Source organism: Anolis carolinensis, chromosome 4, assembly GCF_035594765.1.
Source record: "Anolis carolinensis isolate JA03-04 chromosome 4, rAnoCar3.1.pri, whole genome shotgun sequence".
Lineage (NCBI taxonomy): Eukaryota > Metazoa > Chordata > Lepidosauria > Squamata > Dactyloidae > Anolis > Anolis carolinensis.
In genome coordinates this window covers 13439425-13464587 of record NC_085844.1, presented here as the reverse complement: position 1 = coordinate 13464587, position 25163 = coordinate 13439425, and the positions used below count along the sequence as shown (strand labels likewise).

Sequence of the window (25163 nt, the reverse complement as noted above, 5' to 3'; positions counted from 1 at the left end):
ACCTCTGGTGCCACAATAAATTACAAATCCAAGGATTTCATAGAGTGGAGTCATAGCAGTTAAAGTGGCATCAAACTGCTAGAATCCTGTGCATTGTCTCAGTGCAATAGTTTAGGATCTCTAAATAATAATTTTACAAACTTTGAAATTTAATGTTTTTCATTATGATTAGGCTGATATAACCTAATCTGATTTGTTCATGGTGCTCCCAGATCTCTTAAACCTGACAGTGTTTAGGTCTTCTGTGTGACTTAATCCAGCCCTGCATGCAGTCCTACATATCTCTTTCCTTTTCACTGGGTTTTTTTTTTTAAACCATAAAAGCTTGCACAGGAATAGCAATGGTATGTGTGGAGTTTACAAATGTTCCTTAGTTTGCATAAATGTTGTGGTTCATTTTATCATGATAATCCCTATATTGCAAAACAAGAAATACGGACTTTAGCAGCTGTGTTGATATATATCATATCTTCTTAGAATATTAAGAAATGGCCTCAAGGGGCTACTAATCTAACATGCCATACAAGCACACACAATTAAAGCATTCCTGAGAGATGTTCATAAATCTCTTTTAAGACCAGAGAAGGAGAGTCCCTCACTTCTAAAGTAGTATGTTTCACTGTGGAGCAGCTCTTCAAGTCAAGATGCTTCTTAAAAATCTGTCCAACTGGAATATGTATGTGTGTGTATGAAAGTGAGAGAGAATTGGGGTTAACCAGAGTGTGGAAAAATTACTATTTGGATTACGACCCCTTGACTCCTCAACCATTATAGCCAGTGGCCATACAGGATGGGTATTCTGGGAGCTTTAATCCAAATAGTAACTTTCCAAAGTTTTACTAGTCGCTGTACCACTACTTCAGTAAAAATCTGTGCTCCTCCTTAGCTTCTTCGGACTCAGAGAGAAAGAGAGAGGGAAATTTGATCATACATATTCCAGACTTGCTTTCTTGACCTTTAGATTTTTGCTGGTAATATAAAAGAGGGTAGATTAGCAATACAGACATTCATAATGCTATTTGTGAAAATTTATTGTGATTCCTTGACATTGACTCCAGTTCTGTTTTTTGGTTTATGAAGTTTAGCTGATTCATTATTCTATCTTCTATTGCAACAGGGTGGAAATCTACCAGTTCTGGTGTTCTTTCACAACGGTGTAAGTGGCATTGACCAACCAAGGAGGACAATAATTGATGGATCATATTTAGCAGGAGTTGGAAATATTATTGTTGTAACTGCAAATTACCGAGTGGGAGTCTTTGGCTTTCTTAGTACTGGTAAGTCAGAGGTGATGCTAAACCTATAATCTAGGGTTAGGAATTATCCTAACCTCCAGAGGTTGTTGGACTATAACTCCCAGCATCTCTCACTATTGGCTGTGCTGTCTAGGTTTGCTGGCTCCTCAATAACATATGGAGGGCCAGGTAATTCCTACCCCTGATATAAGCAATAGAAGAAATGTACATGGGAGTTCATTTTATGACCTTCATTTTTAAATTTTAACTAGAAAGATTGACTTTAAAAAGTTCTGAATAGGTATGAACAAATTGACACAAACAAATTTTGGTCTTTTATTTATCAACAGGAGTGAACTAAAATTACAACTCTCATGATTCCATAGCATGAAGCCATGGCAATTAAAGTGGTGTCAAATTACATTAATTCTACAGTGTAGATGTATGTGAAAACTATTTATTGTTCCTTATCCATTCTGTGCAAAATATTCTGTGTGTGTGCAGAAAGGAGCATTTTCTACACAGAAATATTTTTTCTGCACAGAAGTATTTTTTTGTCCAGAAAAAGTTATTTCTTGTACAAAAAATACTGTTTTCTGTGCAACCCACCCCTCAAATCACATGTGAATTTTGTGTAGAATAATTCTTGAACTGTGAGAATTCTCACTGAATCATAATGTAGATCCCAACCCTCTGTTCAATGCAGGATCTCCAAGTAGATATCCCAAGAAGGTAGCTGGCCAGCCAACATTGGAAGATATCCAGAGAAGGAGATCCTATAACCTCTCTGGGGAGTTGGTTTCACTACCAAACTGCTCTTCTACCATTAGACCTGGTCCTTCCTTCTTGGTAGCAGATAATATGTCTCATTCTCTTTTCTTGACAACCCTTTAAGATATTTAAAGAGGACAATCATGTTGTCTTCTCTTCACCAAGCAGAACATGCCCAGCTCCTTTCATCATATGCTTTGTTCTCCATACCTCTTATCTTCTGCATTGACCTTCTCCGAATCTTCTCCAACTTGACTATATCAGTTTAGAATTCTCCTCATCAGGATTACCCTAAATGCTTTGACCATTTCATGAATATTTTTGAATATTTGATCCATCCTAATAGTAAAAGATTAAGGAAAAAGGCCCTGGGTGCCATTGTTATTACTATTAGGGAACCAAAAATTTTTCAAAATGAAAAAATAGTCCCTAAGATCGTTCATTTTGTGGATACCATAATAGCCTTAGTTGACTTGACGGTTGTTTACAAGTCTTAAGTGGAAGGACATGTTAAACTTCTGTATTGCAGCTTCTCACTTCTGAATCCACAAGGGTTATTTTTGGCCCTTTCTTTCCTTCCTTCCTGTTTCAAAGAATGTCTTGTAAATTGTAAAGAATGTCCTGCAGCATCAATATATGCTGTCATGTCATTAATCTACTTCAGCCATGCGGCAGGGGTGTAATATTTTGTGAGCTCAAAGCTTGCAGTAATTTAAACTTTTAGGTTGTATTGTTGCTTTTTACCACCTCATCAGACACGGTGATCTTAGTGTCCTGGGACACTTTCACCCCGTCTGGAGGACTGATAGGCCTGCTGCCCATCAGACAATGCAAGGGAGCTTCTTGTGGAAGCCCCGCCACCAATCGGGGTAAAAGCGTTGCCAGCACTTTCTCCAGCAGCACGTATGATGAGAAAAGCATTGCCGAGAGGGAGCTGCACGTGGGGCAACATTCGCCCTGCTGCTCCCTTTTTTCTCCCCATAATATGAGGTTAGTTGAGCCACAGAGCTGTAAGAGATCCTATAGTCCATCAAGTACAACCTCCAGCTCAATGAAAGTTCTCGAGTAGGAGTATTCCTCACAGCTGGCCAGTTTTTTTTGAAGTCATCCAAAGAAGGAAAACTGACCACCTCACTTGGCATGCAGTTCCATTACTAAACCTCTCTTACTGTAAAGACACTTGACAGCAAAAGAGGTTAGCAATGAAACCAAAGGGAACCTTTTCAGGAGAGCAGGTTTCAACTGAATATTAGAAGGAATGTCTTGACTCAAGGCGTTCCTTCTAACGTTCAGCTGAAACCTACTCTTCTGTCATTGCAACAGGCATTCCTCTTCTCTGTGGAAGCCATTGTGATAGTTAAAGAGTCCAATCATGACATCTCTCTGTCTTCTCATCACCAAGCTGAACATGCCCAACCCTCAACTTTTTGCCCTTTGTTTTGTTCTTCAGATCTTATATCATCTTTATTGCCCTTCTCTGAACTTGATTCAACTTACTCTATATCCTTCTTAAAATGAATTGCTCGGAACTGAAAGGTTTCCTCCTCTTCCATTTTGAGGAATTTAAAATATTTTCTTGTTTCTTCTTTTCATACCAAATTCCAAGAGTTTCTACTTAGCATGGGCTAACAAGTGAAGCTTCAGGAATGAGCAGACATGGAAGAATGATCCGTATAAGATGCATAGGGAGATATGTATGTATGTGTGTGTGTATGTGTATGCATAAGGGCCCCTGGTGGCACAGTGTGTTAAAGCGCTGAGCTGCTGAACTTGCGGACCAAAAGGTCCCAGGTTCAAATCCCAGGAGCGGAATGAGCGCCCGCTGTTAGCCCCAACTCCTGCCAACCTAGCAGTTCGAAAACATGCCAATGTGAGTAGATCAATAGGTACTGCTCTGGTGGGAAGGTAACGGCGCTCCATGCAGTCATGCCGGCCACATGACCTTGGAGGTGTCTACGGACAATGCCGGCTCTTTGGTTTAGAAATGAAGGTGAACACTAACCCCCAGAGTCGGTCACGACTGGACTTAACGTCAGGGGAAACATTTACCTTTACTATATATATGCATTCCTCAGTTGAGTAGGCCCCAGTAAGTGAAGTTCATTTTTATGAAGTCTTTTTCTGCCCTCTTTTCTCCTCTATCTCATGCAATTCATAGAAATGTATACAGTCAGTAATCAAATAGCTAATATTATTTAACACACAATGCTTGAAACAATCAGCATTAAATATATCAGGGTGAGTATCCACTTTAAATCATATGCCTGAGAAACTAACACAGAGGTGACTAAAAAAATATAAGTATGCACAAAACAATATTCTTGCAGCTGCATGAAAACCTAGCTCATCTTAAATATACCTAAATATAGAATTAAAATCCAAAATGTATACTTTGTCGTGTCTCAATCTAAAAGCAGTATAATGGCATGGTTACTCCCTGGGATTTGCTTCCCTTATAATAAAAATACTTCATTGTTGCATGATGATAATGATGTTGCTTCTGTTCTGTCACAAAATCCTTTGAAGTATGTTGTTTCAGAAAATTCAGCTGGCAGGTAATTCTGTTAGCAATGTAGCCTTATGGGACTAAAAAGACAAAAAAGTTTGGCATAAGCTTTCTAGTGAGTACAGGCTGAGTGGACTGTAGTCCATGGAAGTTGGTTGTTGTTGTTGTTGTTGTTGTTGTTGTTGTTGTTGTTAATTTGACTTTTGGCAGCTCTGTGAATGAGACCACCTAGCCACTAACATGCCAAGCCTTGGAAATGCAGGAGCATAGCTTTCATTATTGAGTTTATCCCCCTGTAATATAGTCCTCTTTGCCTGCAGTCTCTCAATTTATTGAGTTTTCTAATGATTCATATCTTCTCATGACATGGGCCTCTCTATTTTGGTAATTCCAGCGTCTGGGGAGAATTTTGAGTTGTTTTGCTCTTGTGTCTTCTTGGCTGTCCAAATGCCACTGATAGAAATCTTCTATAACACCACATTTCAAATGAGTTGATTATCTTCTGTCCAGCTTTCACAATCATACCAAGAAATCAGAAATATAAAGACATGGACAGTTGTGACTTTGCTATCAAACTATATATCTTTCTTCAGAGCTATCTTTCCAAATCCTAGTCTTGTTCTAATTTCTTGACTACACTTTCCATGTTGTTTATGACTAAGACAAGATATGACAAGTCTTTGACTATGGGTATATCTAGATGGTAGAATTAATGCAGTTTCACACCACTTTAAGTGCCATGGCCCAATGCTATGGAATACTGGAGCAGTAGTTTGGTAATTCACCAGCACTCTTTGGCAGGCAAGGCTAAAGACTGTATAAAACTATGACTCCCGTGATTCCACAGCATTTTCAAAACATCTTTATTGTTCAAAATGTTTGTTCAAGAATTATTAGTGATGGGGAAAAGGGTGAAAGTATGGCAAAATGACTTGATGTTGAAGTTATGATGACAAGCTGATATCAGGGAGGAGGGAATAGAGTTGTCTGCAAGCTTTATCAGTAAAATAAGCATTAATTGGAGCCCCCCAGTGGTGCAGCAGATTAAACCGCTGAGCTGCTGAACTTGCTGACAGAAAGGTCGGTGATTCGAATCCAGGGAGCAGGGTGAGCTCCCACTGTTAGCCGCAGCTTCTGTCAACCTAGCAGTTCGAAGACATGCAAATGTGACTAGATTAATAGGTACCGCTCCAGTGGGAAGGTAATGGTGCTCCATGCAATCATGCCGGCCACATGACCTTGGAGGTGTCTACGGACAACGCCGGCTCTTCGGCTTAGAAATGGAGATGAGCACCAATTCCCCCCCCCCCCCCCCAAAGAGTCGGACACAACTAGACTTAATGTTAGGGGGGAAATTTTACCTTTACTAAGTATTAATTGAAAGCTCAAAGAGAAAACAGAAATGTAAAACTAGAAGGAGGACACATAAGGTCACTTTGACTAGAAAGAAAATGGATGCTTAAAAGCATTCTATACAGATTCATAATTATCATAGCTTAGGAAAGTTACTTTTAACATTAAAGTATTTTGTGCTACAATAACTAATTCAGACTATACTCCCAGCTAGTGGCTATGTTATCTGAGGATTCGGGGAGCCGTATTTCAAAAAAGTAAAAGTCCCAAGCTCTGTCCCCAGTTGTTTTTGTTGCTTGTAAGTACCAGGTTAACTATTTTCTATGGCCTCATTCTTTTTTTTGAAAGGCTCCAGTGTGGCGAGAGGAAATTGGGGCCTTTTGGACCAGGAAGCAGCTCTCAAATGGACACAACAAAATATTGCAAGTTTTGGAGGTGATCCTGGTCAAATTGCAGCTGCAGCTGATGGCAGTGGAGCAGATATCACCAGCATTCACCTGCTTGCAAGCACTGCTGATTCATCACTCTTTAAGCGGATGTTGCTAATGGTGAGTACTGGTTTCTTCTAGAAGAGTAACATCTACTGGCCTCCACTTCTTTTATTATACTTTATTGCTTGCGATTTTTTATCACTTATGTTACATTTTTTTCAGCATCACCAAAGGTTTATACACTATAATGCAATTTATACTTTACAATGATATTTTTAATATAAATAAGTTTATATACATATTTGTTGCAGTGGTTAGAGTCATGGTCTGACACCTGGGAAATGCGGGTTCTAGTCCAATGATACATGAAACACACTGAGCTCCTTAAGTCTGACCTACTTCACAATATTGTTGCAAGGATAACATGGCAAGTAGATGAGCTATGTATGGCACTTTGAGTTTACTGGATAAAAGACAGGAAATAAATTACCTAAATTCATTGAAGTTGAGATCAAGTTGTTTGTACAAAAGCTGAAAACCTTCTAGTTCTGGCATTGATATCAGATAGAGCCTAATCCAGATATAATTAATACAGATCTACATGTAGGAACTAAGTCTAGGTGGCTTATTTTTAAAGTGCAGGAAGAACCCACCTTGAAAGAATGCAATAAACCTTCTGTATAGAAAACACATTCAAGAACAAATGTTCTAACCAAGAATTCTATGTTTGTTAGTTTTCTAGTGAATGCAACGCTTTATGTGGGGAGTTTTGATGTGGCTCTTCCACCTGCTATCTCAAGGAAGGATGCTGACATTTGGTTTTGTTGAACATAAAACTCTGCACCTGCTTCCTTGGCAGCCTATTTTGTGTGCTGACCTTTTAGGATGAGTTTTCTCTACTAATCTTATCTACCATTACAACCTTTGGGGGCCTTTGTCCTTTAAAGTGTAATCTAATCTTTGGTGCATCTGGCATCTCTCTCCTGAGTACTTAGACCTCTGTACCTTATTTTGGGATGTTCCAGTTTGTATCTAAATGTATAGGAAAGAGACTACCTGTTCAGGTTTAGGAGAAAGCTGCTTGAGTTCAGAAATGCCTTTTAAAAATTGACTTAAATCCACTTTACATCTGGATTGGCATGCCATAAAGACTCTGCAGGGTATGCACTATTTGGATGGCCTCTGTGGTTGGAGACCAGGAGGCTTTGCATGTGGTGTGAAGGCCAGAATGCGGCACATGATGGGCATGCAGTTTTTGATTATCTATTAGACTGATCCCTCACCATGCATCTTTGGATTGTTGTGGCATGGTGCTCCCTCCTGCCCTTAGTACAGTGTGAATTTTCTGGGCCCATGTAGGATCTTTCTATTCTTTACCAGTTTTTCCCCTACCTCATACCGTATCTGAGGCACTAGGGCAGAGGTTCTCAACCTGTGGGTCCCCAGATGTTTTGGCATTTAACTCCCTGAAATCCTAACAGCTGGTAAACTGGCTGGGATTTCGAGGAGTTGTAGGGCAAAACACCTGGGGACCCACAGGTTGAGAAACACTGCACTAGGGAAATTGACTATGAGTGGCACTGATAAGCAAGCTGTCCTTGGGCAGGTAATGAGGAGACTATTTAGGAACTTGGTGTAAGCCTTGGTGTCCTCCTTTTTGGTGAAGGGTACATTTCTGGTATGACCTCCATGGATTTTGGACTCGGGGAATAGGGAAAGAGTCTACCCTTGAGATAGACTTTGAGGTCTTACTCTCACTTCTAAGATCCTGGAACTCCGGTGGGAGGATCCTGATTTCACCTTCCAATAAGTGACCAGCCTGGAAGAAAGCCAACAATTGGGTTACCCTTGGCTCAGGTGTTTCACCTAAGGGAAGGCTGAGGAGGTAGTCTGGAGGAGACATCAGCCTCAGCAGGACTTGCATCAGGTTGCTCCCCTCCCTGGTCCTTTCAGCTCCAATTTTCATAAATAGGATATAGGTCAAATAGAGTGGCCCTTATTTTTCTGAACTCTCTACCGGATGTCATTCCATGGTTCCCAATAGAGTACAAGGGTTGTTGATATGGTGACCATGTCAATAGGATGATGGATTTAGTCTGGGCTTTACTCTGAACTTTAATGATTCTATGTAAAATGCTGAACTTATTTGAACAGTAGAGTTAAATGCCCTAAGGTATATCCAGATTAAAACCTGGGATAGATTTATAACCCCATTGTCTTCCAAGTCACTAGTCCCTAGTTCTAGACTAAACAGACTGGTTTGGTGGGTCCAGATGATTAAGTGGTTCTACATTCATATAAAATTGGATGGTTATCCATGGAAATACAGCTATTACAATCTGAATGTTCTTCTGGGGCATACATTTCTTCACATTCCTCTAAACAGAATTCTTCTCATCAATGTGGGCAACTGCTCATTTTTGCTCCGAACTTTGAAAGTCAGTCTGTAGGATTTTGTCCTTGATAGTGTAGCCTCTCCTGAGCCAGGCTGCCATGATTATGATATTTAAACGAGTGCACAAACACCAGTACTTAAATGTAGAATTTCTCAGTTCCTTGCTTGTCTGAGTCCAGTTTTCTCAGGTTCAGTCTTCATGATACATGAAGGTTGGTTGCGATGTGAAGTTGGTCCGGTATATGACGGATTGGGTTTTCTTCTTCTTCGTGCTCAAGTAAGATGGGTCATTTTCATCTGTGAGGGCTAAATAAGTGCTGATGCTGTTCCGGAGTCCAAAGCTGAGTCCGGAGTCCTCCATCCCGAGCATGTCCACAATTTCGTCCTTGTTCACCTTTGACCTTTAAAGAAAGAGAGTGAGTGTTAATATTTAATAGGATGCATTCAGAGGGCATTAAATACAATTGCTTAGCAATTTAGTGTTGTATGAAACCAGTTGTATGAAAAATGTACCAGGAATCGGAACTATAAATGGAACCTTGTGTTAATTGGATCACATCACTCGTGTTGGTCCATTAATAGTCCTGTATTATTATTATTATTATTATTATTATTATTATTATTATTATTATTATTATTATTTTATTGTATGACACAGCAAACAAGACAGACATGCTGGATTTCATATCACAAAATCACAAGTCGAACACTTCCCAAGCGTTTAGGACTGTGTGATGTATTTTCGGATGATGCGCGCAGATCCCAGTAGGGTGGCCTTTTGCAGTTGGCAGATCATAATTTTGTCAATGTCTGTTGTTTCCAAATGCCGGCTGAGATCTTTTGGCACGGCACCAAAATATTATTATTATTATTATTATTATTATTATTATTATTATTATTATTATTATTATTATTATTATTATTATTATGTCCATTCACAGTACTGGAGTGACAGCACAACCTTAGATCTTTTCCTTCTGGGTCAAAATAGGAACTTATGAGCATAAGGCTGTTTCAAGGCAGTGGTACCTCTGATTATCTTTCCATTTGAAGGTTTTCTTGCGCATCACGACGGGAGGCTCTTGATTTCTTCCTTCGCTGTGAATAATGTGTTGCGTGAGGCAGGGAGTTGTGAGCACACAGCAGAGACCATCGGCTACCTCTGAAGAAGGGAACAAACCCAAAATGAATTGCAAGCCAAAGTTTGATCTTAATCTTCCCTCCTTTCTTCCCTCCTTTCTGTCCCTTTCTTACAATTCTGTACTGTCCTTCTATTCAATAATTCCCAGGATAGTTCGCAGTGCAACTATAGCAATGTTCCTGAATGCTTGGCCGCATTTCTCTGATGTATTTACTTATTTTAAAATTATCAAGTTAGATACATACAGATAAGAAAATAAATTTAGAAATATATATCTCAGGTCCCATCCAGTTTCTGAATCCAGATTATCTGATTTGAGCTCAATATTCTTAATATTGATTAAGAAACTGGATTATATGGCAGTGTAGATCCAGCCTAAGTTGCATTGCCTTTCAGTGGAAGGAAATAGACTAATTCACTTCTCTCATCACTTGTGGTTACTGCTTTAGGCGCTTCAGTGAGTTTTCATTAGAGAAGAGTGAGAATTTCATTTCGCGTCAGTTTTTATCCAAAGCCATGTAAATTCTCAAAACTCAAACATGGCAGGAAGCATACTGACAGATCTGCCCATGAAATGATTCTCATGTGCTTTGAAGAAAATCATGGGAATTGCAAAGCAGAGTTTCAGTCAGATGTCAGCAGCCCTGGGGGGAAAAAACTAAGGGTACAGGATGTTATTCAAAATGCTTGGGGTCATAACTGTTTTGGATTCTGGGTGTGTCTGGCTTTTGGAATACCTGCATTTTCATAGATACTGTATACATAGTGAGATAGGACCCAAGTCCAGATATGAAATGCATTTGTGTTTTATATACACCAGGCATGGGCAAACTTTGGCCCTCCAGGTTTTTTGGACTTCAACTCCCACAATTCCTAACTGCCGGTAGGTGGTTTTTGTATGAAGCAAAATGTGCAAACATTGCACCATCAGAAAGCAAAGGTGCCCTTATTTCAGCTACCCAGGTGACAGTTTTAGATTTGGAATATTTCATATTTTGGAATTTCAGATAAGGGATGCTTAGCTTGGACAAAAATTCCCAAAAGAATTTTCTCATACAAGTATAAAAGAAGGAGACAAAAGCCTGCTTCTTTCAACAATAAGTTTTCTCCTGAATCCTTTTTTAAAAACACTGGACCATTTACAATTACAGTAGACTTTCAGTTAACCAGCACACATGCGGATTGGAAAATGCTGGTTTGGGGTTGCTTGAGGGTTACTATTAAAAACAGGACTAACCTAATACTATATGTCATACTATATCAGGCATGGGCCAACTTTGGCCCTCCCTCCAGGTGTTTTGGACTACAACTCCCATAATTCCTAACAGCCAACAAACAGGCTGTTAGGAATTGTGGAAATTGAAGTCCAAAACACCTGGAGGGCTGAAGTTTGCACATGCCTGTACTATAACATAAATTCTGTATTGTCTTAATATTAGTATTAAAAATACAGTAATTAAAAACAAATTAAAACAAATATAGAAAAACTTAGTTTAAGGTAACATACCAACATATAATTTTACTGTAGTATAAAAATAGCTTTGTGAATGCGGTATGCAAGTTTACTTAAATGGCAATATTATCTCTTTGAATTTTATTTTATTTTATTTTATTTATTAAACTTATATACCGCTACTCCCTGTTTGGCTCGGAGTGGTTTACAAATATAGATTAAAACAATACACTTGGCTTTAAAATAACAATAAAAACAATAAAAACAACAAATAAAAACAATTACTTGATTACTTGGTTACTTGAGAGTTCTAGCTGCTTGCGTTCCAGTGAATTGAGAGTCTGCTGCAATATTATTGCAACTTGCTCCTTTATCAATCTGTTTTGTGTGTGGCAATTTTGTTAGGGGTTGCATGTGTAAACAGCTAGCACTGCAAAACTGGTTAAAAACTAGATAGAACATGAGCGGTTGGTCATCACATGTCTTCCATTTTTTCACATCCTCTATTGCAGATTTGCAACAACGAATGCTTTTGAAACTTGTGGTTGCAAAAGAAATCATTATGTCTTCTGGACTGCTTGTCCATTCTCAAAAAGTATTTAAATATGAACGTCGGCTGTTGATATTGATCTGCTGCTACATTGCAAGGCTGCGCTCCGTTTCCTTTCCTGCAAATTCACTAAAAGTGTGAATTCTCAGAAACAGCTTCGCTAATAGGCAAAAGCTGTGGCTTCACACCGTTTAAAACGTGTAAGATATTTGGCATTAATTGTCAAATGGCAGCACTGTGCTTTCTCTCCAGATGTTCTGTGGAAGGCTGCTTCTGATTTGCATCCACTTTCTGCTCTCTGCTTTGTTTTGAGGTGTATCTATGGGTGCATTTACCCCAGGAATGGGCAAACTTTGGCCCTTCAGGTGTTTTGGACTTCAACTCCCGCAATTCCTAAGAGCCTCAGGCCCCTTCCTTTTCTCCCTCAGCCGCTTAAGCGGCTGAGGGAGAAAAGGAAAGGGCCTGAGGCTGTTAGGAATTGCGGGAGTTGAAGTCCAAAACACCCGGAGGGCCAAAGTTTGCCCATGCCTGATCTATACAATAGAATTAATGCAGTTTGACACCACTTTAACTTCTGTGAATAAGTGCCATAGAGTTCTGGGAGTTGTAGTTTTGCAAACTGGTGCTTCACCAAATTACAACTTCTTTGATGTCATAGCTCTGAGCCATGGCAGTTAAAGTAGCGTCAAGTTGCATTAATTCTACAACTTTCTGATTGATTGCCGCAGGAAGGCTTTCTTAACCATCAGCAGTGTGATAATACATTCACATCTAATTGCTGTGCAATGGTGGAATAAGTAAACTTCAAAAAAAAAATCTGAAACAGCAACATATTGAAGCTGTCAACAAGCAGAGCAGAGGATCTCACTAAATTTTCACAGTCCTTAAAACATGGCTCATTTTGGAAAGAAAATCATATGTGTTTTCTTATTTTCATATTTGCACACTAGGATGTTAAATAGGGCACATGGAAGGGAAGTACAATATCACGATGTATTGAAAAAATTGACTACAAAAACGCATTGGATAATCCAGAACGTTGGATAAGCGAGTGTTGGATAAGTGAGACTCTACTGTAGTTGGGAAAATGATCGCAAACTAGCATGGTTTTCCTGGCTGGTGGATGTAAAATTAGCCCAATTTAGAGATGAACAAATACTACATGTTTATTTTGTGCATGATTCCAGAGAATGGAATCCCATTTGAAAAACATCTCCAAAGAACAGTTGAATGTAGTATGAATATTATCCTTTGTGCGTTTTACCATTCAAAACATCATTATAAAGCTCATGCAGAATGGTATTAGGAATGGCAGCAAGGAAATCTGTTCAAAATATGAAAAGAAACGTGTTTTGATTCGAATTTCCTCTTACCTGAGTAGTGATTTACGAGGTCCTCAAGGCACTGAAAGGTTTGCCGCTGAGAGATATAATACCAGTTGTTTGGCAGCCGAAAGATCCTATAATGTTTTACATGAATGTGACGGACTGATAAGGAATATAGACCTGGAGAGACAGAAGTATCATGTTGTTGCTGTTGATGTTGTTGTTATAATATTTATTTATGCCCAGTTTTATCTCTCCTTCAGGAAACTTAAAGTGGCTTAACATAAAAGCATCAGCATACAATTTAAGATATAAAAATATGCAAACATTAAAACAGGATTAAATATAAACTGTATTTAAAAAATCCTAGTTAAAAACCATTAAATGAAATGTTAAATGAGAAATAGTTCTTCCGAGGAAATAATACTGAAAAACATTTAGACAATTGCTAAATTGAATAACTTTCCAAACTTGATCCACCAATAGTCTTTTAGCTCTCCATTGCTTTTGCTTCATATATTATTTTTTGAACAAAGTCATAAGGACCACAAAGAACCCTTTATAATGGGACAATTCACATTTTGCTTGTTTTCTTTACTTTTCAATGATCGGGTCTAACACTGATCTTTGGCCAGATCTTATGGTCTCTTCTCTCTGTAAAATCTATGGATTTTACATAACCCAAGGTTTGAAAACTAGCTTTCTTTTCCTGATATGGTATACAATATAGTTGCCACTTCTCATTGGTGCAATTTCAGGCCTGTCCTTCTTTATATAAAAAGAAATTGATAACAATGTAACAAAATTTCGAAAAAAATTCTGTTCCTGCTTTGAAAGTGTTATTTCCTGTTTAATTGTGAGGTACTTACTTTGAAAGTACTTGTTATACTCCAGAAACTTCATTTTTGTGGCTGCCACAAAATATGTTGAATTGGTTGAGACTCTATCAGATATTCATTGAAAAACTATTGCAAAATGTGCTGCAAGGTGTCCCCCAAAACCAAAGTTTTTTCAGTTTAATAAACTTTCACCATGTTTTTATGATAGAACCAATTAGGAAGTGACATTTATAATCCAGGAACAAAAATCATGTTATGTGAGTAGACAGCACCACATTGAAATTCCGTATCAAACCATCCTTGCACTGGCAAAAGGGGAAATTTTCTGTAAAGGTTATGAAGTCCCATCCACTTTATGTAAATTGTTTAAGCAGGCCTTAAAAGGAAATGTCAGGGATGAAAGCGCTGAAAGTAAGAACAAGAGCCGCTTGTGTTCTCACCTTTTGTTGTTTCGCTCTTTCTAATCATGAAAGATCCAATCCTAGTATTAGGAAGGAGCAGAAGTTCTTCAGCTTTGTCTCTTCCTAAACCTTCAAACAACCAACTGCAGAAGAGATGGCAGGGAAAGTGTGTGTGGAAAAAAGATTAGAATTTTACAGATGAAAAGAGAAACTGGTTTCATCTACTGAAGTACAGAGTTACCATGGAAAAACACAGAAAGCAGAAGTATTTCTTTGGAAGCACTTCTGCTTTCTGCAAAACTAGCTTTCGCCACCACTAGCTGGAAAAATGCCAGTGATTGAATGGCTGAAGAGAAGTGGAAAGCTGCAGCATGTATGTGTATATGAATTGCAAGACAACCCAGCCGTAAGAACAAGACATGTCGTACAAGCTTAGAGATGAGTTACAAATGGAGAAAGGCACATTTTGCCATTACTCAACATTATCTCCAAAAGTTGCAATTTACTTTTTTGTAGAATGGATAAGAGCCTTTAATTTACACCAGGAAAGTTAGTTGGGATAGGAATTGTGTAGCCTTTGGAATATTGTTGAACAGCAACTTCCAGCAGTCCTAATTTGTATAATACACAGTGAGGAATGTTTATTATTTATTTATTACATTTATATCCCACTCTTTTCACCCCGGAGGGGACTCAGAACGGCTTACAAATCAAATGTAGATACAATATATTATTAAGATAGCACAATATAAGCATTAAATTACTATATTGTACTATATCATTATATGGTAATATTAATAGTAATATTACATTTAATATATAAATAAATGTTGGGAGATGCAGATCAACAACATCTGGAAGACCGTACCATCTCACATATAAATCTAGTTTTTAGTCCCAAATAGAGTAAAACTACTGAATGGTTGCTGAATTGTAAGCCAACATTCATGAAAGCATAGCCTCCAGCTATCCTGTTTCGTCAAGTATAGTACTTGTTGATCCTCTGCCATCCCACTTTTTTAGTTACTTTTAAAATGTCCCACTTTCTCTCTTCTCCCACTTTCTTCTTCATCTTCCATTTACTTAAATTGAAGCAAGCTGAGTTCAACATACAAAAGAGATGCAAGCATCCAAATATATATTGGGAAATGTCTTACCCATGATAAACCTTTGCTACACATTTTTCTGGAATATAATTTTCATGGCCTGTAGTGAGGGATCGGGCTCTCCACCAGCCTCCTTCACTGAAAAAGCAAACAAACCAAGTGAACAATTGGTTTCAATGGCAACAAAATGGGTACTATTACAATTGTTAATTACATATGGTTGCTATTGTGTTTTATCAAGTTGACACTGATGTATGACGATCCTGTCCTAGGGGTTTCTTCCCAAGAGTGGGGTTTCTGTTGCCTTCTCTGAAGCTAACCAAGTGTGATTTGCCCAAAGTCACTTTGTAGGTTCCTATGACAGAGCAAGGATTCAAACTCTGAACTCCAGAATCCTAGTTCAGCACTAAAACTACTATCTGTGCTAGTCCTCCTTAATTTATAAAATTCTTGTTTTGTATAAATTTTGTCTTTCTCCCAATAATGGGACTCAAGATGGGTAATGGCATATGTAAAACATAACTAAGAGCCATACAAAATCTTAATAAAATTATATAAGGTTTTAAAAGCAATTAATCAATTTATAAAATTCAAACACTAGATATTAAAAATATAAATATTTGTTGTAAGACTATTATACCATATGTCTTCAATTGTAAGATGTCATCAATTGTAAGACACTCCCTAATTTCAGTACCACCAACACCAAAAGAAATATATAAATACACCTGTGATTCTAAGATGCACCTTCTTTTTAGAGATATTTATATAGGAAAAAGTATGTCTTAGAATTTAAGAAATACAGTATATGCCCATGTATAATTCTAGAAAGTCAAACAATAAATCTTAAAAGCCTGACTTGACTTATCCAAGGTCAGTGTAAAGTCAGTGTAAACTCCGGTTGCTCCTGACACGAAAAAAAGAAGAAGTGTAAAGTACTGTAACCTAACACTTATTGGAAAATGAGTTAGTCCCTTCTCTGAATAAAGTGACAAAAGGTGAAAGCTTAGACCTTCCCGAGAGAACCTTAAAAACTCACCAAGATCCCCTGCTTATTATACGGGGGTTATCCAGAAAGTAGATTACGTTTTGGAATTAAAAATGAACAAAGTATAGGAGAAAACATTTTCCATATGCAGTTGAAAGCCACACCCAAATATCACTTCTCAACATAGTTGCCATTCAAATTTAGGCACTTATCATAGCGATGAATGAGCTTGGCAACTCCTTCCCCACAAAACTCTTCCGCTTGCGTCCTCAACACAGCGTTTTGGCAACGATGCGCAGCTGCGGAAAGGGGTGACCGGCTGGTTGAGGACACATGCGGCAGAGTTTTGTGTGGAAGGAGTTGCCAAGCTCATTCATCGCTATGATAAGGCCTAGATTTGAATGGTGACTATGTTGAGAAGTGGTATTTGGGTGTGGCTTTCAACTGCACATGGTAAATGTTTTCTCCTATACTTTGTTCATTTTTAATTCCAAAACGTAATCTACTTTTTGGATAACCCTCGCAATATAGTACTATTTCTGGCCTTTTTAATGCCAGAGTGAGAAAATGATGTTGGCAACAGCCAGAGATGGTTGCCATCTAAGTGGCACTTTCCCCTCTCTGTGGGATGACCCTCGACTTATACTCGGGTCATATCAAAATCCATAATTTGGATACCAAAACCTGTTCTCACCTTATCCATGAGGTTGATTTATACACAAGTATATATGATACATTAAAGCCTTAAAGATAGCTCCCACAGCATTAAAAGCCCAACGCACATCGTGCGGTAAAAGAGAAACGTAATGGAAAGAGTGAAAGGACAGGGCCATCATGATCTCCCTAGAGAGAGAGTTAAGGAGTTGAGGAGACTTCCTCTTTCCAGATGAGACAACGTCCTTTTTCCCTCTCATGGTATGTTGGCTTTTCATTCAGCTGTTACATCTGTCAGATAATTGCCTGACACAATGCTATTGTGAGTTTGGTTTAGGCAACATTTTGGGAGAATGTGACCACTCTGGAATCATAGGAGACCTTTACAAGGTCTTTAACCTTTTCTGCCAAAGAGTCCTAGTGCCTGACTACAAACTACAAATCCTGGGATTCCATAACATTGAGCCATGTCAGTTTAAGTGATGCCAGCTTAAGACCCTCTGATACCTATTAATATAGGACACATATATGGCAGGACTCTATTCTATGTAATTGTGGCTGCTTACTTATTTTCTGTCTCTCTTTAGATGGGCTGTATGAAGCTATTTTCCTTCCCTTTGCATCCTATGCAATGCAAAACCTCACTCTTCCCAGTCGCCAAGCTCTTGGAAGGCTTACTGCTCCTCTGGGAAGGAGAACATAATCGAGAGGAAGAAAATGTGGCTGATCTTTGTCTGAATTAGAGGGAAAAAATCGAGTGCTCCATCTGGGAATGCAAATTCATTTCTTCCTCTCCTCATGAGCTTGATCAGCTATATCTTCCTCCTCTGAATTGACTCTCCCTTCCTTTCTTTTCTCTCCATCAATAAGGCGTTTTTGGGGGACCCTCCAACCTCTTGACTGCTAACTGGTTTGGACTTGGAACTGCGTGTTTGTCCCATTCCAGTACGCCCACTTGATGTAGGATCTTGGCTGTACATTGTTATATTCTTAGGCTTCAATCCAGTTGTTACTCCAAACCAGAGTAGACTTGGTGGATCAAATGGCAAATCTTAACGTAAGCACCAAAAGCCAACACATGTGTTGGTCATTCTTCACCATTGCTGTCTTAGGAGGAATCTAAATAGCTTGATTATAACTATCCCTGAACTATCATATAATTAATGAAAAATTAATGAAAAATCATTAATTAATGAAAATCATTAATTAATTAAAAATTAATGAAAAATAATTAATGAAAAATCATCAGTATTTCTAACGAAGGGTGCATTCTACACTGTAGAATTAATGAAGTTTGAAACAATTTTAACTGCTATGGCTCAATGTAGTTGTCGTTTGGTGAGGCACTAGCAGTCTTTGGCAACCCCCCCCCCCCTAAATAGCCTTTAAAACTAAAACTCCCACCAGTCCATTGCATTAATTCTGCATTAATTAAACTGCATTAATTCTACAGTGTAGATGCATCCAAAGTGAATCTACACCATTGGTCGTCTTTCATTTCAGAAAGTCTTTGCAGCTGGATGTACACTGACATATAATCCAGTTCAAAGCAGATAATCTGAATTTTATATGGCAGTGTAAATGGGGTGTGCATTACACCACACTTTAAACTCTGCCCCAACAGAATCATAACAGGAAGCAAACATTTCTATCAAGTGTTGACGTTCATGTTGTCCAGTTACGAACTCAAATTTTGGTACAGAACAAGTAAATGGAAGCAAACTGTCTCGTAAAAGAAAAATACAAACACATATGATTACTAATAACTCCCTTTCATAATACTTAATGTAAAAAAACCTTGTTTCCCACCAACTTGCCTAATACGAGCTTTGAGCGCTATTGCTTATATGCGTGTAGGAAACATGATTTTGCCCTGTTTTTTCCATGGGGAAAAACCAGGTAGGAAGCACTGGTTGGAAACCACCTATACTGACCACTTTTTTCTTGCACTGAATATTTAAGCAACAGCCTTTGTGGGTTTTTCTTGTAATACATGGTTTGGTGTCTTTGTTTAATTCCTCTACGATTATTTTATTTGGCCTTTCTGCTTATGTTGATGTTTCTTGACCCCTGTTAGCATTTGAGGGCAGATGGCAGCTCTTTGTATGAGAACCTGAGATTTGAGGGTGCATCTCATGAGACCTTTCTTTTTTGGGCAAATTTGCAAGACAAGGCAAATAAAACTGGTACAGGCAGCTGTTGCAGTAACTTTCATAAAGAATTTCCACTTGTCTCAGGAGGAGCTTGGTAATATAAATCTGCTAAAGCTCTTGAATTGGTTCACATGTGCAGACCAGGCTTATTCCATACACTTCCTCTTTCTCTCTTGGATGTACTTTTTCCAGAAGCGTGCAGAGGAAAAGCCACAGCCCACAACTGTGAAACGTGCTGCAGAAATGGCTCTTTGAGAGCTCTCTACAGCCCAATTAATGTTGATGATTCTCATATGATCTTGGATATGGGGGGCAGGTCATCTGGGGATAGATCACATGTTGGAAATGCGTGGTTAGGGTTTGCACATATTAAAATAGGAATGGAGAGATGGTAGATCTCTGGGTGTTGGGCTGACAAGGTTTTCTACTCTGTCTTTACAATGGTAGCAGAAACCAATAAAAAAATAAAATGGGAATACATGGTAAGTAGGGATTGGGCATATGGGTAAAATAATTATGTTGTTGTGTTATGAGACTTCAAATCATTTCTAATTTATGGCAATCCTATCATGGGGTTTTCTTGGCAGAATTTGTTTGGAGAGATTTGCTGTTTCCTTTGTTCAAGGCTGAGAGATGTGAATTACTCAAGGCTATCCAGTAGGTTTCCATGGTTGAATAGGGATTCAGACATTGTGTAATGGTTTGAACATTGAATATATTCAAACTACTATACAGTACTGGCTCTATAAGCATTGTTGCAGCTCAGAAAGAGGCATAGGATTTTTCTGATGACAGGTCAGAGAATGAGGGGGATGATCGGTTTCAAAGTAAGGAGTCTGTGACTGATCAGAGAGAGTTTCAGGCAGATGAGACCAATGTTGTGGATGCCTGTGCTCATTCCAAGGCAACAGGGGAAAGTGAAAGTTCCAGTTCCTTTGACAAATGGCCTTGTACTGATGGGAAGTGTTCTCGGGGAAACTAGATTAGGCCTGAGAACACAAGGAGTGAAAAATAGACAAACAAGATATTATCAAAGAACCCGAGATAAGATCTCGAAAGCCAGGTGTCTTCAGCATGATTTCATGAGTGCCTGGATGGGCTTAAATTAAGTGGCGTGGGCTTCAAGCCTCTCAGAGGAGACAATGTTGCCATAAGGGGTGGTTCTCCTGTCTCTGCTCTCAAGTCTTTGATTCAAGTATTCTCAAGTTTCCTGTTCTGGTTCATGCCTTTGTTTCCTGAAAGGGTTTACCTTGGAAAAGTTCCTTTCATGTTTATGAATGGAAAAGTAACCCTTTCATGTTTATGAATTTATTTATGAAGAACTTTTGCAGATTTTGGTTGTCTTGACTTTATGTACTTCGGCATTTTTGGATTATTGCAATTTTGTACTTTCTATTCTACTGACCCTTTTGGACTTGCCGTTTCCCCCTTATTATCTGCTTTCTTTAATAAACATTTTAGATATAATTATTAGACTCTGGTGCAGTGCTGGATGAAAAGGCTTGAGTGCAACAATTGTGTGCTCATTAAAGACAAATTTATAGACACAGAAGTGCCATGTTCTTTCATTCTTAATGGATGACTGGTAGGGTTGTGATCCTTTCTTTATGATTTTCTCAAAGGAAGCAACAAGTATTTTTCTTCCTTGAATACTGTGCGTTTTCCAAAACCTGTTTGCAGTTCAAGACTTATTCTGTACAAAATTCACACGTTCATAATTTTTTGCACATTTTCTGGTTCTTTCGAATTTTGTACAAAATAGTACAATTGATTATTCGATTGATACTTATGGAAATGATTGAGGAAGCTAGTTTTTAACAGGTAAAAGTGTCCTTAAAGCTTGAAAACATTCCTAAAATTCCTTTCACCTAATATAACACAATCAGGAGTAAGGCAGGGTTTGTTGGTTGGTTTGTTCAGCAAACCAACCCGATGCTGGGCCTGGGCTGTGACGCAGGCTGTTGAGCAACCAGCTGCAGCCAGTGCCACAAATCACTCTGACCAAGAGGTCATGAGTTCGAGGCCAGCTCGGAGCCCCGTGTTTGTTTTTGTCTTTGTTCTATGTTAAAGGCATTGAATGTTTGCCTTATATGTGTAATGTGATCCGCCCTGAGTCCCCTCCGGGGTGAGAAAGGCGGAATATAAATACTGTAAATAAATAAAATAAATAAATAAATCGGGGCATTGCTCTATCAAATAAGAATTATGCCCTTCCTGAGGTTTTCCTGAATTCACCAAATTTATAGCATTGTAGTAATTAAAAACTTCAGTTGAGAATTTAGAAATGTAAAGAAAAGGTTCTGGAAAAGTAACCAAGATAATGTGAACATTGTAAATTCAGTGTTTTACGGTGTCTTGTCCTATGTAATGCTAGAAATTGAAGACAGAAAGAAAATTTCATGGAGGGAATGCTTATTTGGTGAAAAAGTGCCCTTATTTTATTCTCTCCACCTTGTAGCTACATCGCTGAGCAAAATCTCTTAAGTTATGTTAAATGAGCAAACAGAATTTCTACATTGTTCTCAGAATTGAGTTGTTATGAAGTTGCAAGTTGCTTTTTACAAAGAGCGTGATAATTTAAAAAAACAGTGTATACTTACTCTGAAATCACACGTAGTTTCTCCCCAACTTGAAAAATAGGCTGGCTGATATCTGGAGTGGGATAGTCATAGAGAACAGCAAGAAAATCACTTCTGTGACCTGAAAGGTGAATAAGTAAAATAATGTAAAATGTGGAGGGTATGCCATGAATAAGCTTAAACAGAGAAAAGAGAAAGGCTTTGCTTAGGCATATACAGATCCTTGAGAATATAAATACTTCTCAGTAGAAGTCTCGTAATAGTAGTAGTCACCTGCCTTAGTTCCAACTGAAACATTGTCTTGGTCTGCTAATTGAGAGTCATGTTAATTTCCTTATGAGCAACACACACAGTATATCTTTATCTCACCACTGGCATAAAAATAGTTTTCGATTTTAAAAATAGTGCAAAAGGGAAACTTAAAACCACAGGAAGTCAGAAAAATCAAGGTCACTTTGCTGTTCAGTTGAATTGCTAGCTTGGTTTCCTTGCTAGGCATGACTAGTTTCATCTGCCATTAGCATAGAAAACATGGGCGGCTCCCTTTGTCAGAAAGATGGAAAATATGTTTTTGTACTGCTTGTTCATGCAAATGGAGAAGTTATATCAGAAGTAACATCAGAAGAAGATATCATAACTTTGAGCTTTGTATGCAGACATGATTTGGTTCCATCTGTGATGTATCTCTTTACGTATCTCTCTCCATTGTGGATCTTTCCATCTTAAGAGGACACCAGGTTGGGGAAAGGCTGATTTATAGTTCCTCATATCGGAGGATTGGAAAAATGGAGATCTGCTGTCATTTAGTACAGTTCTGATTTAGACTGATTCATGTACTCAGTGGGTAACATAGCTCAGTGGTATACAGCATACAGCTTGAACTAGAATGACCTAAATTCATATCTTGCCATTTCTGGTTTGAAAAATAGTAGTGATGATGTGGGACAAGATTCCTTACTCAAGACCTACTCATAGTAAACACAGCCCTTTGCACAAGATTTTTGAGCATGTCTAGATGGCATTTGCTTTGGTCTATAGTAGAGGTGAATAATCTTTGGCCTTAAGGTGTTTAGGACCACATGTCCTGTGTTTGTATCATTGGCCATGTTGGCTGATCAACTGGGAAATGAGGTCCAAAATATTTGGTGGGACAAAGTTTCCTCATCTGGATTAGACACTCAGGCTATCTGGAGTAGATATGGGAATTTAAGGCCCATTCCTGCCATGCGTGAAGCCTACATAATTGGAGTACTATGTGGCATATAAAATTTATACTACAACATATGTATTTTATCGAATCATAAGAGGTGGAAGCAACCACAACGGTCATCCAGCCCAACAGTATTTGTTTCATGTGGCCCATTTCTTGGGATGGCCGGGTGTCCTACGCTATTTAATCCACTTCTCGAGATATTCCTACTCTGAACTGTTGCTGCTAGACAAAATCCAGATTATCTGCTTTGAACTGGATTATCTGGCAGTTCAATCAGGTAGTGGATTATCTCTTGATAATCTGGATTATATGGCAATGTAGAAAGGTCTTGAGTCTAACACTCTAATTACTTCACAATACCGGATTAAATCAGGCTATAGTCCCATCCAATAGAGTTTTTTAGGTAGCTATCCCAACCTGTTCTGGGTCATGGGAGGAGTGGAGCTGTGTGAAAACTAGTTTTTAAATTAGATTTTGTTACGGTACAAAGGGGAACTGGTTGCTTAAAAACGTACTGGATACCTTCTCATGCAAGGATAAATGGATAAGAAGTAAAATCTTCCATATAATGTTTCAATATGATTTCAACCTTGATGTAGATATTACTCTAAACCAGAATTTGGAAATGAGTTATTTATGACATTGTGATATGTAATAAGTTTCTGGAAAGGGGAAAAATAACATTCCAAGATTGAAAATAAGTGGGGTTCTTCCACTGATGTAACAAGTAATGTTTTGTAGTTAGTTCAGAAAGTTAATTTTAAAGGATAGCTTTTGTGGCATTTAGGCATTTTCTAAGTTCTTTACCATAATCGGATCAATCCTAAGGTTTAACTTTTTTAAAAAATGATAAATAATCAGGAAGCAATAACCCACACAAGAAGTTAATTTTTAAACAGTGCAGTGAATGCCAGCAATTGATCACTTTCCAAACAGCAGAATGGAAAATGAAAATTATTTACTTTTAAAAAAGTAATTTCCGAAGATCTAGTCCAGACATGCAAATGTGTCTTTTGTACCCCTTCCCATAGTACCTCCTTCTGAGACTCCACAGGCCCCCAAATAGCTCAGTTCTTGCCTGTGGTCCAGCATTCAAGATAATTTGTTAGAAATTGATGTTATTGTTGGCTCAACCATCCTCCAGCACAGAGAAACATAGAAATGGTATGTGTTTCAGCCAATAGTTTCTCCAGATCCTATGCTGAATTAAGCATTCTGCATAAAATGGGATTGTGTTTGAAAAGAAGGTGGGATGGGCTGGAGTAAGATTTTACAGCTACAATTCAAACCATTGCTCTGCCATGAAACTGGGTGACTTTGCACAGTCTCCCCAGAGGAAGGCAATGGCAAACCTCTTCTGAGCAAATCCTGCCAAGAAAATTCTGTGGTAGGGTTACCATGAGTTGGAGTCAACTCGAAGGCATAAAACACAGCAGTAAATCAGAATGATCTCACTGTTACACTTTCTCATATTTCCCACAATTATTGGAAAGTGTGGCCAGTCTCTGAACATCTTTAATCCCATAAATAAATCCAACTTTACTACATTTAGAATAACTTCCACTTAAACACAATCCAATAATTCAAAGACATAACCACAATAGTGTGGAATATCACCTTGCAAAAGGATCGTATAGCACCTTAGAGGCTAAAACAACCAAGTTGGTAGTATAAGCCTTTATAGACAAATGGTACATCTATACCATAGAATTAATGCAGTTTGACAGCACTTTAATTGCCATGCATGCCCCCTCGCTGGGCAAGCTTTTCCTACTTGGCAGAAGGTGGTTGGACTAGATGGCGTCATGTATTTCTATGGCTCAATGCAATCCTAGAATTTGTAGTTTGGCAAGGCACTAGCACTCTTTGCAGAGAAGGCTACAGATTTGTAAACTATAACTCCCATGATTTCATAGAATTAAGCTATGGCAGATAATGTGATGTGAAACTTTATTAATTCTACAGTGTAGATTAACTGGAGTCTAGTTCTCATTTGCATCCAAGAACTCAGAAAGAAACTTGGCTACAGACTGAATTCAATCATATAATTTAGGAGGAAAAAAAGTCTTT

The 25163-nt window shown here is 38.3% G+C and overlaps 2 protein-coding genes across 2 annotated transcripts in view; one reads left to right on the top strand and one right to left on the bottom strand.

The window, feature by feature from the left end:
- Positions 1-25163, top strand: part of tg (thyroglobulin) — a 157299-nt gene that overhangs the window by 90625 nt on the left and 41511 nt on the right. The window contains exons 40-41 of the mRNA XM_062980017.1: positions 1118-1277; positions 6214-6413. Coding sequence (XP_062836087.1) covers positions 1118-1277; positions 6214-6413 — 360 coding nt within the window. The remainder of the gene's footprint in view (positions 1-1117; positions 1278-6213; positions 6414-25163) is intronic.
- sla (Src like adaptor) overlaps positions 6460-25163 on the bottom strand; it is a 28166-nt gene continuing 9462 nt past the window's right edge. The window contains exons 3-8 of the mRNA XM_008108175.3: positions 21902-22001; positions 15558-15644; positions 14440-14543; positions 13209-13340; positions 9721-9853; positions 6460-9092 (exon numbers count right to left, since the gene is read on the bottom strand). Of these exons, the coding sequence (XP_008106382.1) occupies positions 8882-9092; positions 9721-9853; positions 13209-13340; positions 14440-14543; positions 15558-15644; positions 21902-22001 (767 nt within the window). The 3' untranslated portion in view covers positions 6460-8881. The remainder of the gene's footprint in view (positions 9093-9720; positions 9854-13208; positions 13341-14439; positions 14544-15557; positions 15645-21901; positions 22002-25163) is intronic.